At 43.4% G+C, this 15,700-nt stretch overlaps 2 protein-coding genes across 8 annotated transcripts in view; one reads left to right on the forward strand and one right to left on the reverse strand.

Annotated features, from left to right (window-relative positions):
• Window positions 1-9,910, forward strand: part of LOC125750031 (coiled-coil domain-containing protein 148-like) — a 30,057-nt gene extending 20,147 nt beyond the window's left edge. For all 6 annotated transcript variants that reach the window (XM_049027317.1, XM_049027282.1, XM_049027275.1 and 3 more), the window contains 6 exons: window positions 5,668-5,808; window positions 7,356-7,474; window positions 8,028-8,145; window positions 8,351-8,488; window positions 8,998-9,176; window positions 9,341-9,910. In XM_049027317.1, coding sequence (XP_048883274.1) covers window positions 5,668-5,808; window positions 7,356-7,474; window positions 8,028-8,145; window positions 8,351-8,488; window positions 8,998-9,144 — 663 coding nt within the window. In that variant the 3' untranslated portion in view covers window positions 9,145-9,176; window positions 9,341-9,910. The remainder of the gene's footprint in view (window positions 1-5,667; window positions 5,809-7,355; window positions 7,475-8,027; window positions 8,146-8,350; window positions 8,489-8,997; window positions 9,177-9,340) is intronic.
• A 149-nt stretch (window positions 9,911-10,059) lies between these two features.
• On the reverse strand, window positions 10,060-15,650 carry c1h7orf57 (chromosome 1 C7orf57 homolog). 2 transcript variants are annotated; one of them, XM_049027328.1, is made up of 8 exons: window positions 15,465-15,650; window positions 14,944-14,996; window positions 13,916-14,098; window positions 13,571-13,661; window positions 13,091-13,244; window positions 12,684-12,772; window positions 11,350-11,450; window positions 10,060-10,943 (listed from the first exon to the last, which is right to left on the reverse strand). In XM_049027328.1, the coding sequence occupies exons 2-8, from the start codon at window positions 14,978-14,980 to the stop codon at window positions 10,891-10,893; spliced, it is 708 nt and encodes a 235-aa protein (XP_048883285.1). In that variant the 5' UTR covers window positions 14,981-14,996; window positions 15,465-15,650; the 3' UTR covers window positions 10,060-10,890. The 2 variants fall into 2 exon arrangements, with proteins under 2 accessions (XP_048883285.1, XP_048883295.1); XM_049027338.1 differs by lacking the exon at window positions 15,465-15,650 and adding an exon at window positions 15,293-15,421.
• Window positions 15,651-15,700: the final 50 nt, after the last annotated feature.

The following is a 15,700-nucleotide window of genomic DNA, read 5'->3' on the forward strand; positions in this document are numbered from 1 at the left end:
CAGTTCAATGTCTCGCACAAGTACACAGAAAACCTGCAAATCCCATTAACAATGTTCTCAGGTCAGATTCAAACCTACTCAGGTGTGAGGTTATCATCTAGGCCACAATAACTGTGTTCTATGGAGTGAATTCAGACACAGATGCTAGCAACATCTAACTTTGTAGTTGAGGTGCAGTTTGAGCTTAGACTTGGGATCCTTCGCACAGTTCTGGAGTCGCCCTCTGAAAAATGGCTGCGTGCTTTCATACTTCTCTTTTAGGTTGGTCATCCCATCACAATGGACAGATATCATTTCCTAGCCTTTGTGCAGTGTGACAGATACAGGCCACTTCAGCAAGCACCATTAATCTCTTGGTGCAAGGCCCGACTAGAGTAAATCGATGTATTTTATGAGTGCAGGACTCCTGAGGGTAAATGCTTCTTCTACTTATAGTGGAGGGCATGACCATGCTTAGGCAGTTGCTTATTGGTACTGCTAGGCCTGCATTGAGACCACTAAGGCTAGGCTGTCAGGCAGAAGCTGGTGGACTGGACATGAGGTAGTGTATCAGTTAAGGACATGGCCTTTGCCTTTGCCTATTGAGTCCCATTGAATTCTTGTGTGCTTCTCAATATGCGTACTTGACTGTACGTATGTTCTTGTGTACCTGTTTTATGTCATCTTCCATTCCCAAATACCGGCTCTAATACAACAGAAGTACGGAGGAGGGTAAAAATTTTGCTGTGAGACAAAACTGCACATTCCAGGGTGGCCTTTTATTGTGGGCAGTATAAGGTACACCTGTGCACTACCCATGATGTCAGATCAGCATCTTGATGTGGCACACCTGTGAGGTGGGATGGATTATCTCAGCAAAGCAGAAGTGCTCACTATCACACATTTAGACTGATTTGTGAGAAATGTTTGAGAGAAATGGTAATATTGTGTATCTGGAATGAATTGTAGATCTTGAAGTCCATCTCATGAAAAATGGGAGCAGAAACAAGAGTGTTGCGTTTATATTTTTGTTCAGTGTATATATACACTATAAGTTGATTGGGTGTTTGAACGAGTCAGCCGAGGGCCGTTCCAGCCATGTCTATCCACGCTAAATGTTCCCGGCTTTGAAGCACGTCACTGTGATTTTATTTTGTCAGCAAACCATTTTTGTTTTTTGTTTTTTTTGTTTTTTTAAATGAAACAGCAGGCTGGAATATCACCATGGTTACCACGCACGAAAAGGACTCGGCCTCTCTCCTAAAGAAGCCGTTTTTACTTTGCCGTTGAGATTTCGATGACTGACTGAATGTGTGATGGACTGGAGAATAATCATTAAAAGTGGACATTGGGGAGGGAAATAGATCACATTTTAGATGGGGGGGGTGCTTTTCCCAAAAGGCACACTAATGCGGCACTCCACAGGCAAGCGCAAACTTTTTTAGAATGCCCCATCGTGACATCCCGCGGATGTCTCGCTCCAGGTTCTAGATCCCCCATGAGGTGCTATGCTGTAATGATGAGGTGAACAACGCATTCGGGCCACAGTGGAGCTGAAATGCTGACAGTCATGAGAGGCACCTTTAAGGCTGGAGGGCACAGGATGGGCACAAGTTCTCTTCCCTGCCAGCTATTGGATCAGCTGCCCATCTCAGCACGATAAACTTAATTCCCCATCCTCCCCTCTTGGGAAGGCAGCATTGGGGCAAATCAGCTATTCAGTTGTAAGGAACTGAGCTCTGCATACAGTCACACATGTCACTGCGCCGTAAGAGCTGAGGTGAGTCGGTTGGTGGGCGTTAACTCAGCATGACACCACATCACACACTGGTGTGGGAAGGCCACCTCCATGCCATTTTCCAGCAACTTCCAGAAAAGGTCTACATATTAGTTTGTTGCCTTGTCCTCTGAGCTCACACAATGACGGAAACTGGTCAAAAGTACCTAAATGACCTCAGACAATAGAGCGATATAAGAGCAGAACAATGTCACATTACAGAGCAATGGCTTCTGGGAAATTTGACTTGTGAGCTGAAAAGGCAGCTTGTCTTTTGTCTGTCTGGTATTGAGTTAATGACTGCTATTATTTTCTGTTCTGGATTTTAAATACAGTAGACAATGTGCCTGTCAGACGAATGTAAGGATGATGGCAAAAGAATGCGAATGCTATCAAACTGTTTATTTCAGTTATTTATTTATTGTAGCACAATGATGTTTTGTTCATTGTGTCATATGGTGTGCTCTTTTATTGGAGTCCCATATGGATCTTTGTCTTTTAGAATCCCCCCTCCCCACCCTGACAAAAATTGACAATGCATGCATGCAATCAGCCTCAGACACATTAAGAGCATTTCTCTTGCATCACTTTCTATTGCTCTCCGCAGTGGGGGCACGTTGCAGTTACGCGCGACATCAGGGACACTCGGGGAACCATACAGAAACAAGTTATTTTGAATATTAGTTCTGTGTATGACACTGTTTTGGGGGTGGCATGGAGGTGCAGTGGTTAGCACTGGGTTTGTCATGACTGCATGTGTGTGGAGGTTGCATGTTCTCCCCATGTCTCATGATGTTTCCTTCAGGTACTCCAGTCCACCCCCCCCTCCATAGTTCAAAAACATGCTAATGTGAATTTGTGTTACCAAGTTGTCCATTATGTGCGTGTGTGTGTGTGAATGTGCCCTGCAGTGGATTGGCACCTCATCTGGGCTGTTCCCTGCCTTGCACCCATAGCCACCAGGATAGGCTCCTGTGACCCTGAATAGGACAAGTTGTTACAGAAAATGGATGGATGGATGGATGGACACTGATATGCCATTCTGCTATTAATATGTGATTACTGGTTGGACATTGAGTTATACAAGCTGCTGGTACACATGACTTTCAGCATTTTTTGTTTTCTGATTACATTCACAACATTTCTAAAATTGAGGTTATCCTTGTGGGGACCTACAATGTTCCGTCAAGGTAAAAAATTACAGGACATTTGGTCCCCACAATGTAATATGTACATGCCCTTCCCCCCACAACACAGACAGACAGAAATATACACATGCTTGCATGCTGTCCCGGGTCCTGCTCAATTCCCATTTCAAAGTTGAGAAAAGGTGACCACAGGGTCTCCTCTGTACATCTGAGGTCTTAATGAGGAACATTGTTCAGATCCAGTTTGCCCTGGACATGGATGTTGAAAATTTCCAAACGATGTTGGTGTTTATTTTCACGGACAAAACAGTGAAGTTGAGTTACCTCCTGTGGTTAATCAGCAGCTAAAATCTTACCTGGAAATATACGGAGGATAGAGGAAGCCTGGGGTTGTCCTAATGTTACTTCCTATTAGCACTGGTGTAAGTATAATAAAGTTATATCTGAGGAGAGAGTTTTATGTAGTACTAATTAGATAGCATTTTTGGAATTTGTACAAAAAAACAACCTGTTGCAATATCCAGCATTTTCTCATTAACAGGTTTCATGCAACATAGCAAGATAATTTCCAAACAACCAAAAGCAGGCATGCTGGATTTTTTCTAAAAGGACTTCGGCACTTGTGCATAATGAGCTTATCTAAGAGCATGACATAGACTGTATAGCAAGGTCAGTGTATATTAAAAGTTATTTTGCTGGTCTTTCCCTTTGAAAGTTTTTATCTTCTTTTCAAAGGTTGGAACCGTTATAAGAAGTGAAAATAGTAATTAACTTACCTTCAAACTTTTCTACAAGGTAGCCACTGGCTTTCCTTGCTTCATAGAAAGGAATATATAAGGAATATATATCCAGCTGTCCAGTTGCTTGGACCTGCCTCCACAATCTGATTGGGTATCTCTCTGAACCATTGAATCATTCTGCAACTTCATACTGGTTAAGCAGTTGGAAGATGGATGGATAATGATATTGAAGTAATCCATCTCTGCAGCCATTACATCGTTTGATGAAATATGGTGAAATTGATGAAATTCTGAATCATTGTTCCTTCTGCCCTCAGAACATTTTTGTGTAGTAAACCTCCCACGTCATTTTGCAACCCTTTATCCTAGTCAGAGTTTCAGAGGGCTTTCCCAACCCTATCCCAGGGAGCACAGGGCACAAACCTAGATAGGATGCCAGTTTGAACAAGATAATTTGTGTCTTTATGGTGTTGCTTTAAAAAGACACACCAAAATACTTTTTGACTGATTTTATGATCCATTAACAAGCCTCCATTTATCATGTGGAGTACCCATCAAAAGTTTGGACACACCTACCCATAGAATAGTTTATTTGTACTATTTTCTACATTTTTAGAATAAATATAAAGAAATCAAAATTTTATATATATATGGATTATGCACTGAGCAAAAGGTATTAAAAAATTTTGGGGTGGTGCAGCTCTGTGGGTTGGGACTCAGAAGGTTGCCGGTTCAGATCCCTGCGTCGGCAAAGTGATGCCAGCATTGGGCCCTTGAACTTAACCCCAGTTACTCCAGGGACTGGCTGACCCTACTCTCTCCATCCTCTGGGATGCTGTTCCAGCTGTGCTGAAGGAGGTCCCACATATATGCTCAGCTCCCATTGGCTACTTCTCCTTCACTCTCTGGTCAAACTCCTCCAAAGCTCTTTCTACTGTGTTCAGGTCAGATGGCCAGCTCATGTGATGAGACACCATCGCTCCCCTTTGTAGGCGGCTTGGCGTTTCCAAATTGTTTCATTGGTTCTGTACATCAAAGATGTTGACAAATCCAGTAGAGGACTTTCCTATCCAATCAGCTGCTTGCTTACATTCCAAAACATGATAAATGCACATACTCCTTGCTTTACGATGCTTTGGCTTACAATATTTACGATGGTGAGATAGCTTTACACAGTCGGTAGATGTGCATGTGAGTGTTAATGGTTTGTAGCCTCGGGGGTAGGCTCTGAGGCCTTTGCAACCATGAATAAGACAAGCGGTTTCAGAAAATGGGTGGATGGATCTGTTCTCAGACTAGCAATATGCCATGCGATACTTTCTACTGATCCTGAGTGATGGCAGGATCCACACAGCCATTTCCTGTAGCGTTTGTGAGCGTAATCCCATACACTTGTACTTATTTATTTACGTTTCAATTACTGGTATTTAGTTGGTTATGGTAATCACTTATTTACTTATTCAGCAACAGTAGTCATTTATTTACTAAATTTTTTATCATACCATAATCATATTCGACTTACGATATTTTCCACTTTTGATGGGCTCATCGGAATGTAACCCCACTGTAAATCGAGGAGCAGCTGTACTGTTGACACACAGCCTTCTCACAGTTCTGCTAGCAGCGCCACTTATTGGCCATTCACATGTTCTGTCATCTGTAGTTTGAGGACAAATGTGTGTGGGTGGGGCCAACAGGGAGGCGTGGCTAGCACATACTCTGAGGGGAGGGGCATATAAGAGCTTCCCATATGGCACTGGGCCACCTAGATAGGCTTCTTAGGTATGATTTTTGACTACTAGTCTGTTGCTCAGAAAAGAGATTTAGCTACAGGAGACATTTGGCCTACAGGCAGCTTTTCGTTCGTTTACTGAGCTAGCTATTTAACAAATGCAATTCTCGTTAAATATCAAGAGTACGCCATCGTGCCCCTTCTGGTGTTTGAATGGGCAACCTTCTTATTTAGCATTCCAATGCAGGTTGGGACGCCACACCGCACTTCACGCAGCCTGTGCGTTTCTAGTTACTGCAGTGGCGACTGCAGCAGGAGGAGGCCGGCCGCCTGGAGGAGGCAGAGGCGGCCAGGAGGCGGGAGGAAAAGCAGGAGAGGCTGAGGAGGGAGCAGGAGCAAGAGGACAAGCGGAGGACCTTCGAGAAAGAGAGGGTGAGACCCGTAGGGTGGTGGACATAAGCGGGGCCATAATTCATACAGTACGACCAGCCCTATTGTTAGCCAATGGTGTGTTTTGCATCGGTGAGTGACAGGGAAGGGACACTCGGGGAGTCAATCAGCTTTCAGCTGGGGCCAGTGCCCCTGTAGCCCAGCCCCGGTATCCGCCCATGCAGCCCTGTCACAAAGCTCCTCATGTGTCAGGTAGACCCCAGGTCACCATCCATCCTCACAGATGGTGTGGGATCGAGCTGCCTTCCAGGGCTCTTAATTAAGCTACTCCTGGGGGGAAGGCATGGCAGGCTGCGAGTAAAACAAAAAAAATGAGCTGATTAATTATTGCTTGTGGGCAGAGACGGGTCACGAGCACCACAGTGTCACACAGAAATATCTGGTGATTTCTGGACACCTCTACTGCACCCCAGATGTGATGTCTACCGATGAGGGGGCCTAGTGTAGCCCTGCCCAGCTTTAATGAGATAGGCGCGTGTTAGCATGCCCTCTATAGTATGTTCTTGTTAGCGTGAACTCATTAGCACGCCCCCATTAGCATGTGCCTGTTAGCATGCACTCTTTAATAAGTTCTTGTTAGCATGCACTCGTTAGCTCGTCTCCATTAGCATGCCTGTTGCCATGCACTCTTTAGCATGTTCTTGTTAGCGTGCACTCATTAGCACGCCCCCATTAGCATGTGCCTGTTAGCATGCACTCTTTAATAAGTTCTTGTTAGCATGCACTCGTTAGCTCGTCTCCATTAGCATGCCTGTTGCCATGCACTCTTTAGCATGTTCTTGTTAGCGTGCACTCATTAGCACGCCCCCATTAGCATGTGCCTGTTAGCATGCACTCTTTAATAAGTTCTTGTTAGCATGCACTCGTTAGCTCGTCTCCATTAGCATGCCTGTTGCCATGCACTCTTTAGCATGTTCTTGTTAGCGTGCACTCATTAGCACGCCCCCATTAGCATGTGCCTGTTAGCATGCACTCTTTAATAAGTTCTTGTTAGCATGCACTCGTTAGCTCGTCTCCATTAGCATGCCTGTTGCCATGCACTCTTTAGCATGTTCTTGTTAGCGTGCACTCATTAGCACGCCCCCATTAGCATGTGCCTGTTAGCATGCACTCTTTAATAAGTTCTTGTTAGCATGCACTCGTTAGCTCGTCTCCATTAGCATGCCTGCTGCCATGCACTCTTTAGCATGTTCTTGTTAGCGTGCACTCATTAGCACGCCCCCATTAGCATGTGCCTGTTAGCATGCACTCTTCAATAAGTTTTTGTTAGCATGCACTCGTTAGCTCGTCTCCATTAGCATGCCTGCTGCCATGCACTCTTTAGCATGTTCTTGTTAGCGTGCACTCATTAGCACGCCCCCATTAGCATGTGCCTGTTAGCATGCACTCTTTAATAAGTTCTTGTTAGCATGCACTCGTTAGCTCGTCTCCATTAGCATGCCTGCTGCCATGCACTCTTTAGCATGTTCTTGTTAGCGTGCACTCATTAGCACGCCCCCATTAGCATGTGCCTGGCCGCTTCCTTTCAGATCAGGGGGTACCGCTTCGAGAAGCACAGGAGGAGAGAGGAGCTCCGGGAGATTGCAGAGCAGAGGCTGGCTGCACTGAGGACGCTGATGACAGAACGGGCCAGGAGGGATATGGAGAGGTAACTCGGCTAGGTGTGGGCCCCTGCTGAAGCAAAACCAGATTCATTTCTATTTGATCGGCTGTATGGCTCCCCCAGGGTTTCTGCTCTGAAGGAAATGATGTGATAATGATGTCTAAAAAAGGAAATTCCCCCCAAAATCTTCTCCTTTCTTTGCAGCATTGTGTCATTCACATCCAAATCATATATTATTTTTTTTGTTAGTCTGCCAGTCTGCTTTCCCAGAACTAATTTTCTGTTACCCAGTGTGTTTGCCTTGTTAATGTATTTGTCCTGCTTTCATTCATGGATATTTCCATTAAAATGCACCCCCACTTCATATTTGTAGTCCCCATCTTCCATGTGTGCTGAGGTACAGAAGGCTGGATGATTCTGACACATGACCTGTATTTCCCTTGCAAGTTAAATAGTCATTACTCAGTGTGGATGAATTTCTTGATCACATAGTGCCTGTACAGGGGTCTGCAGTTTGCCTGGGGGGGGGGGGGTTAGGGGATGGTAAGCAGGAGTGCCATTGCAGTTCCTGACTTCTGCACTCGCCCCCCCCCTTCAGGGTGCAGTTTCGGGAGGAGATTCTGCAGCGCCGCAGGGAGGAGAAGGAAGGACAGCTGCTGATGCGGCTACGGGAGCAGGAGGAGAAGCAGGAGCGACTGGAGTCCCTCAGGAAGGAGGTGCCTCATTTCTGTAGTCGCTAATCCTCCCCCCCCACCCCAATCAGTGAAATGGGTCACTCTGACTGAGACGGTTTTCTTTCTGACGAGCCCATCCATCTGGGGCTGGTCCGTGTCTATTTGCTGCTGCCATCTACTGGCAGATAGTAGGTAATGCATGGCAGCGCCCAGCCACCGAGTGGCATATGTGTCCCCTCTGTCCCAGGTAGCGGTGTTCGTGGAGGCAGACCCAGAGAGAATGATGAAAGACACCCAGGCCTCTAAGAATCGATACCAGGGGGGAGCAGAGGAGTTTGTATTGCATAAGCCTCTTTACCATCTGCATACGTACACTGATGCACAGGTGAGACCCCATTAGCCAAGGTAATCAATTCAGTCCGTGGCTCAGCGGGGTAGGGTGCCGTTCCTGTGACGGGAAGGTTATTGGTTCAAATCCCAGACTTGCCATAGTGATATCACCATTGAGCCCCTGTCTGAGGCTCCCTAACGCCTGTTCCAGGGATTGTCTGTCCCCGTTTTCTCTCAAGACGGGTCATCGCTTTGGATAAAAGCTTTCATTAAATTAATGTGGATTTATCAAAGCACGTTTATCAAGACTGTTGTTGAGATACTTGCAACAATATATTTGTTAATTTAAATTCACCCCATGCACAGAAACCTTGGTAATCGGATACTTCCAAGGGCAAAAGATGAATTTGAATAGATCTGGATGAATTCATAAGCATCAATCAAGGCTGGGTGTTGATGGGCTATCCATCCATCTTCCAGAAGTTCTCCAATACAGGATCACTGGTTGCATAATGATTCTAATATGTTCTAGTAATTTCCATAAACGCCAGACTTTATGCACAGGTCACATCAGATCCGAGACTGCGCATAGAATGTGCACTGCGGGAGGCGGGCCTCCACAGCGCGTTGTACGCCCAGGAAGTCCTGTCCGGCATCCGTCCCAAGCGGCCACCGCGAAGAGACACCCAGTCTACGGGCTTTCGGTTCTAATGTGACCCACCCTTGTCTATCACCCAGAAAATGTATGTCACCATTTCACTTTAAGTATTTATTTGTATGTGTAATTTTATATATATATGTGTTTACTGTACTATCTACCAAAGATGTCAATAATTGTTCCGTTTTATTCCTTTTTTTAATTAGTAAGTCACTGAAACGCATTTTTCCTACTACTTCCTCTATATAGATATGGGACAGCTGGACAAATGCTAAGCTCTCAAGCAGGTGGACAATCGCCGGAGCGATTCTGCGAGATATTTATCTTGCTTGAGTCATGTTGCCCCATCTCTCCTCAGCTCTGGTCAATAAAACTGCCCCCAAGTCAAACTTCTCCAGTGCCAAACCACCATGCCTGGGAAAAAAAACAAAAAACCTGAATCATTGTACAGGGAAGTGGGCTTGGCTAATTACCCCTGGTGATATCACTAGGTGTATGAAGTGCTAACAGGTTCACGCTTGCTGCTAGCAGATTCTATCTCACCCCAAAGCAGGAGAAGGAAGGGCCTCTTAACAGTGATGTGCCCCATTACCCACAGTGCTGCTCCCACAGGCTTATTAAGAGAATGTTCCGGAACATGTCCCTTCCATCAATTCAGCAATTCACCCTACATGTTCCGGCACCCACTGGCTGACTGGATGATTTTGGATGGATTTGCGAGGAAAAAAAAGTAACCAACAGACAGTCTACTCCATGATAAAAGGTACCAGACTGTCTCCTAGTGAAGCAGGAATGCGAAGCAGGAGAGTGAAGCATGTGACTCAAATTATCAGTCAAGAAATGGCTTCTGCTTCGGCGTGCACTATAATGTGAGAATACGCCAGAAGGGAGATTAATATGACTGTGTGACGTTGTTGCATGCCACGCTCACACATTGGTACTGTCATATAAGCAAAGCAAGCACAGAATTAATTTAGCACAACAGCTACAAACTGTTTATTTATTTAACAATAATGATTTTAAAAATGTACATGCACATGCAAATTTGTTAAAATATTACAATTAAACAAATCTGAACAAATCACTGTAAAAGGGTAAAAAAATTAATGGGAAGACCTTAAATAAATAAAAAATACTCAGGTTGCATAATAGCTTTTTGCATAAATGAATGTAAAAAAAAAATACAACTGCACGATAAAACGTTGAAATACACGCGCACTCACATAAAATGGAAGACAGCCGGAAAGGAAACCTCTAACGTACACTGTTAGCGAAAAGTCCTGAAAAGCTGGTATTTGACATCCTCAGGTGGGCGATGGCTGCTATCCCTGATGAGAGAGTGTCGTCACCCAGAAAAGCTCGTTTGCAGTCTCTCGGAATCCCGTTTTGAGATGCGTGTAGGTGGACCCTTCAGACAGGGCACGTAATTAGCTTAAGGTTTGAGGGTTCGGTCTTTCTGTGAATCCCAGAGGTAAGAAGTCGGTGTTGCATTCGTTTTATGAAGGTTCTGTATGTCAGCTACCTCAGCACAAGCCCTTGAGTTATTTGTTAAGAGATGCACTGAAAATCGGTTGCATTTTCATTACCGTCGCGACTAATTAATTCGCTCTAACGCTACTTCTAAAAATACAATACCATAAGCACTAATGGATGTTTAAGCTAGAAACAAATTCAAATGGAAAAACTGCAAATTGCCATTAATGCTGGAAGTGAAATATAAAATCCCGTAAAAGAAAAAAAAATGAGAAAGTAGACACGAAAAAAGACTTCTGATTTTTTTGTTTTTCCCACAGCACGCCCTACTCCAGATCCTCCTCGAGTGCTATGGAGCTGGTCTGCTCTGATGTCATACCTGCAGTGGGGAAAAAAAGACACATTATGCAGTCAGTCTGAGGTTATGGCATTATGACTGCCTGAAAGCTTGTTTACAGGAGTTATGATGTATCAGCTCCATTTTTCCACGTAAATACTTCATGTTAACTTCATTCACACATTCCACTCAACGCTTCAAAGCAGGTATAATAATCTAATATATCTCCCGTCATTTGATTCCTTTAGAATGCTGTCCCTTTGTGTAATTAAAGATCAAAGAACACCTGCAGCTAGGCTCCTCCAAATGGCCTTGAGAGAATAAATAGCCTTTAAGCTTTTATTGTGTTTAGCCGCCTCCCAGCACAACCCTACCCGCGATGGTTTTGAAGTGGCAATAGTGAAGATCACGTGCGCTGGCATACTTGAGTGGGAGGAAGATGCCTTACTTGAAGCGTCGTCGTCGTTGGGGGACTTCTTGTCTTCCTCCACGTAGCCAAAGCTCAGCAGCTTTGACATGCAAATGGGGGGCATCTTCTTGTCGTAGGACCTGCCCATAAACAAACCCGCAAGAACGGCAACAATGTAGCGGTGTAGGCAGCATACGGGGGAACCTGGCGGTCTGTGTCCAAACAAGTCGTGTGACTTATCACAGGCTGACACACCTCGCAGTGCTCAGTGGCACTGCCCCCGCCGAGACGTGTGTTTTCAGGCATTTTCGCAGTGATTTATACAACGATTTAAGAAGTTTCACCTCAGGAATACCAAAAATGGGGCACGTTAATGAAACATGATCTCGAGATCTTCAGTGATACCAGATATGCTGATATGCCCTGCGAGTGATTACAGTGACAGAAGCTCATTTTCACAAACAGCTATTCTCTTAGTGAAACAGATATCAAAAATGTAACTCTGCCCCTGATCTGAGATTATAAACAGACATGCTGGTAATTCATTTAGTAAAATAAAGAAAAGAGTGTAACCATATGTCAAATTTAATACAGTAGCCAGCTATCTAGGTTTAACCACTTTGGATTACTCATATCGTATTCAGAAATGTTTAAATAACGTCATCATAATACTGTGCACATATACAGTTCCATGCAAAAGTCTTGGGCAGTCACAGAAAATGAAGTTTAAATCATTTTCACATTGGAGTAATGTCTCATTGAGTCATTTAACAAATCAAGTTAATTAATAGAGCTAGTCGAGAAATTTAATGAATACATAAAATGGCTGAGGTGCCCCTAAGGAGATGCTTGGGAACTGAAGCGCAGTTTATTTAGGCATCCAGCAAAATATCAGTAACTTTTTGGAGAACAGATGGAATTCTTCCTTACTTTAATGTAAATTCTGTTAATTTATGATGTTAAATTGTGTGTCTTCTTTTGAGAAAATATACAATTAGTATTAAGATTAATAGCTTTAAACGTTTTCTTTGACTACTTAAGACTTTTGCACAGTACTGTATAACTGTATTTTGACCTTGTAAATTATATGGCACTATATTGGTGAAAATACATCGTTTTCCCACATCAAGGGGAAAAATGTCTGAACATCAAACCCTGTCACTAGTAAACTGGTTATATTTCCAAAATCCATTGATTAGTTCACAAAAATGGGAATAACAAAAAAGTAATCAACATATTATGTTCTGTTCGTAGTGAGAATTATGCGCCTGTCAAAAAGCATCGCCTACGTATGTTAATAGACGGTTGTTAAGAAAAATTATATCGCCACCTGGTGGCGAAACGCTCAATATTAACTCTTGAAAAGTACTCACCGCCTCTTAAACTTGTTTGATTCTCCGTAGTTTAAAGAGGTCAAAGACAGCTTCTGCATTTGGTCAGTGGCCTCGTCGCCTTTGGACGCCTGGGGATTTAAAAATGTAATGTCGAAATTAGCTATTTTTTATTTTTTAAGTTTTTTCTGTTCGTAAATAAAAACAGATACCAAACCTTCACTTGTATACGTAAACAAGATAAAAAATAATATAATTCATTTTACATTTAAATTTGCAATAAAATTAATCCTCATAAATCCTCATACTGATCACTATGAAAGAAAGGCGTGAGATGAAGAATGACGTATGTCTGCAAAAATGACCGACACAGAATGAGAATGGAATGTGGTAACGTCATTTGGAGAACACTGCGGAAACACGTGACCTGATGGACATTTTCTATTCACCTTCTCTTTACCAGAAAAACTATTATCTTCTCTCTCCCAGGCCGATTTACTGTCGCCCCCAAAAGGAGCTTCTAGCTTTTGCATGGCCCCCTTAGATGAACTTTCCTTGGATTCTCCAGATGTCAAACCATCAGAGTTTGATCTTTTAGCTTTGCTGCAAGCAGAAAATCACAGGTCTACATAAACCTCACCTTCTATTCTATCCTAAAACAGACTGTTTTATTAAGAGTTTTATGTTTTTATTAAGAAATTTATTAGATTAGATTATATTAACGTTATTGATCCCTGAGGGAAATTCCTGACCCTTGGGCAGTGGAACTGCGTACACAGAGACAACCCACACACCACAGAGTGGAAATTAATTTAAATACAGCTAGAAGTGTAGTTTATTACCAACACACAACACTTGTTCAAAACTGCAGCCCACGGGAACAAATCGCTCCATTTTCCCCAGACTGACCCTGAAGATTTTGCTCTTACCTCATTTTCTGCGGAGCATCTCCATTGGTGCGGAACCCGTATGGCGCTTTGGGTTTAGCGTTTGTTTTGGAATCTTCATGCCACAATAAACCTGGTGTGAAATTTCGGGGAGTTAGGGGTTGGGGGGGAAATCACCTTTTGCCTTAAAATTCTGTTGTCTCCACTGAAATATATGAAACAGGTACAAAACACATTGCTGTACCTATTTGTCATTTAATTATGTAACACTATTCACCCTAGTTGTAAACATATTGCGCGAAAAACAATTGCGTGGGACCATCACCTCCATATGAGATCTGTTGTTCCTTTTTTTTTAATTAATATGAGTATTTATAGTAAATGTACCCTTTTGCCCCCCTTGCTTGGCGAGCTTCACGTAATCCGAGTCTGTCTCGAAGATGCCGACGCGGCGGCCGGGTCTCGCCTCCTCAGGAGCAGCGTCGGCACAGTGCGACAGCCCCGGAATCTGGGACGCGGGTCCCTCGGTACCGTTGGTGCTCGCAATCCCGTGCTCGTGTACATTAAAGCCTAAGAAAAAAAAATATGCAGTACATTTTTAACCAATACGTAATTAATTCTCACATATGTTAAGAGCCGTCTGTTCCTTATTATATCATACGCTATGATATACCAACACAGGCAGCGATGATCAAACCATAAAAACCATGAATGTGGGTGAAACCCGAAAAGCAAAGATTTGGGCTCGTATTTTACCAAGATCTGCACCGTCGAAATATGTAAATCTGTAATATTCCGTCGACGATTTACAGCATAATATCATGCGTACTTTCCGTAAAAGCGACGCGATCTCCAAAATATCAGATATCATCTGGGTATTTCCGTCAAGAGCCCTACAATATTTGGAAAATATATTTAATTAGTACAGAACAGTACTGACTATTTGTGTTCCATGATGTGAAATGACATTGTATCCTGATCGGTGTTTAAATGAAAGATTTCATTAGCTGAGATTGCATAAAAACCAGTACACGACGCGACCCTGCGATTTGGCCACCCATGGTCTACAAAAAAAAAACACGTCCCACGACTTGCATGGTGGGCTAGGCGCGGTTCTGTGCATCTCATATCTCAAATGCATTATTTTAAACATTATTTGTATTAGAAGTGAAGTCCAACACGGAAAACACGCGAGACTCTATTAGAACTGTTTTAGCAAATAGGCGCACTTTACGCCCCGCGATGTCCGCTACACCTTTTAATAAAAAAACCCAAATATAGGGTCCTCTTTTAAATCGACATTTATTTTTTGAAGCCTGATATTCTAAATATTTTCGAGAACGTGCAATGAAGGAAAAAAATTAAGGAAAAATGTAGGAAAATGGAAAAAAAAACATGCAGACTTGAACACTTGCCATGTTTCAGCCGTCGGTGGTTTTTCTTGGTACTCATTACCGAAAATATCCTGCTGTAAAAATCAACAGAAAATAAGATTACATGTTTTTGATGACAAAACCTATTCGTCGTCTTTAAGCAGTAGATCAGATGAGACTCGGCCCCCAAGCGAGACGGTATATTAGCTATAAGGATATGCACACGCCGAACAATTAATTAATGTTCCCGAATTTACAGCACACTTTCTTTAGCGCGGCGGATATTTATTTGCCAGTTATTAAAATATGACGTTGATATCGAGTCACGTATTGCCAGGAAGCTAACAAAGCAGACAAAGATAAACAGCCGTAGCGTATTCAGCGGCCATACCGTTACATTCAGCCGTACATGACGCACGCCTGTAGGAAATAACTTGAAACTGCAAGCTTGCGCTGATCTATCGCTATATTGTTATTGCTATTAGCTGTGTACACCAAATTCACCCCATCGATTATTTTTAAGCATTTTAACTAATAAGATTATGTTTTGGATAGACACCTACCAAGCTAGGCGCTGCCAGCACGCTGTTTCCGGAGGATGATCAGTCCCTCGGTAACCATGGAAATGAGATGGGAGATGGCGGAGATGGTGGAGGAGGACGCCCAGGGTACCACTCAACGCCGCATCCGGCAGTGAATGCGGGCGCCTTCGATGCCACAATCAATGCGATCCTCTCCAAGAATCACTTAATAAACCATCAGGGCTCAGAGTCCAGTCTTTAAAAAGTGAATGCATTAA

The sequence above is a fragment of the Brienomyrus brachyistius genome, chromosome 1, assembly GCF_023856365.1.
Source record: "Brienomyrus brachyistius isolate T26 chromosome 1, BBRACH_0.4, whole genome shotgun sequence".
NCBI lineage: Eukaryota > Metazoa > Chordata > Actinopteri > Osteoglossiformes > Mormyridae > Brienomyrus > Brienomyrus brachyistius.

Coding starts and splice junctions, on each gene's coding strand:
- c1h7orf57 (XM_049027328.1), bottom strand. CDS start 14,980: ATGAGTACCAAGAAAAACCACCGACGGCTGAAACATG. Junction 13,245..13,570: donor GATGCTCCGCAGAAAATGAG/GTAAGAGCAAAA, acceptor TTCTGCTTGCAG/CAAAGCTAAAAGATCAAACT. Junction 12,773..13,090: donor GTTTTTCTGGTAAAGAGAAG/GTGAATAGAAAA, acceptor TTAAATCCCCAG/GCGTCCAAAGGCGACGAGGC.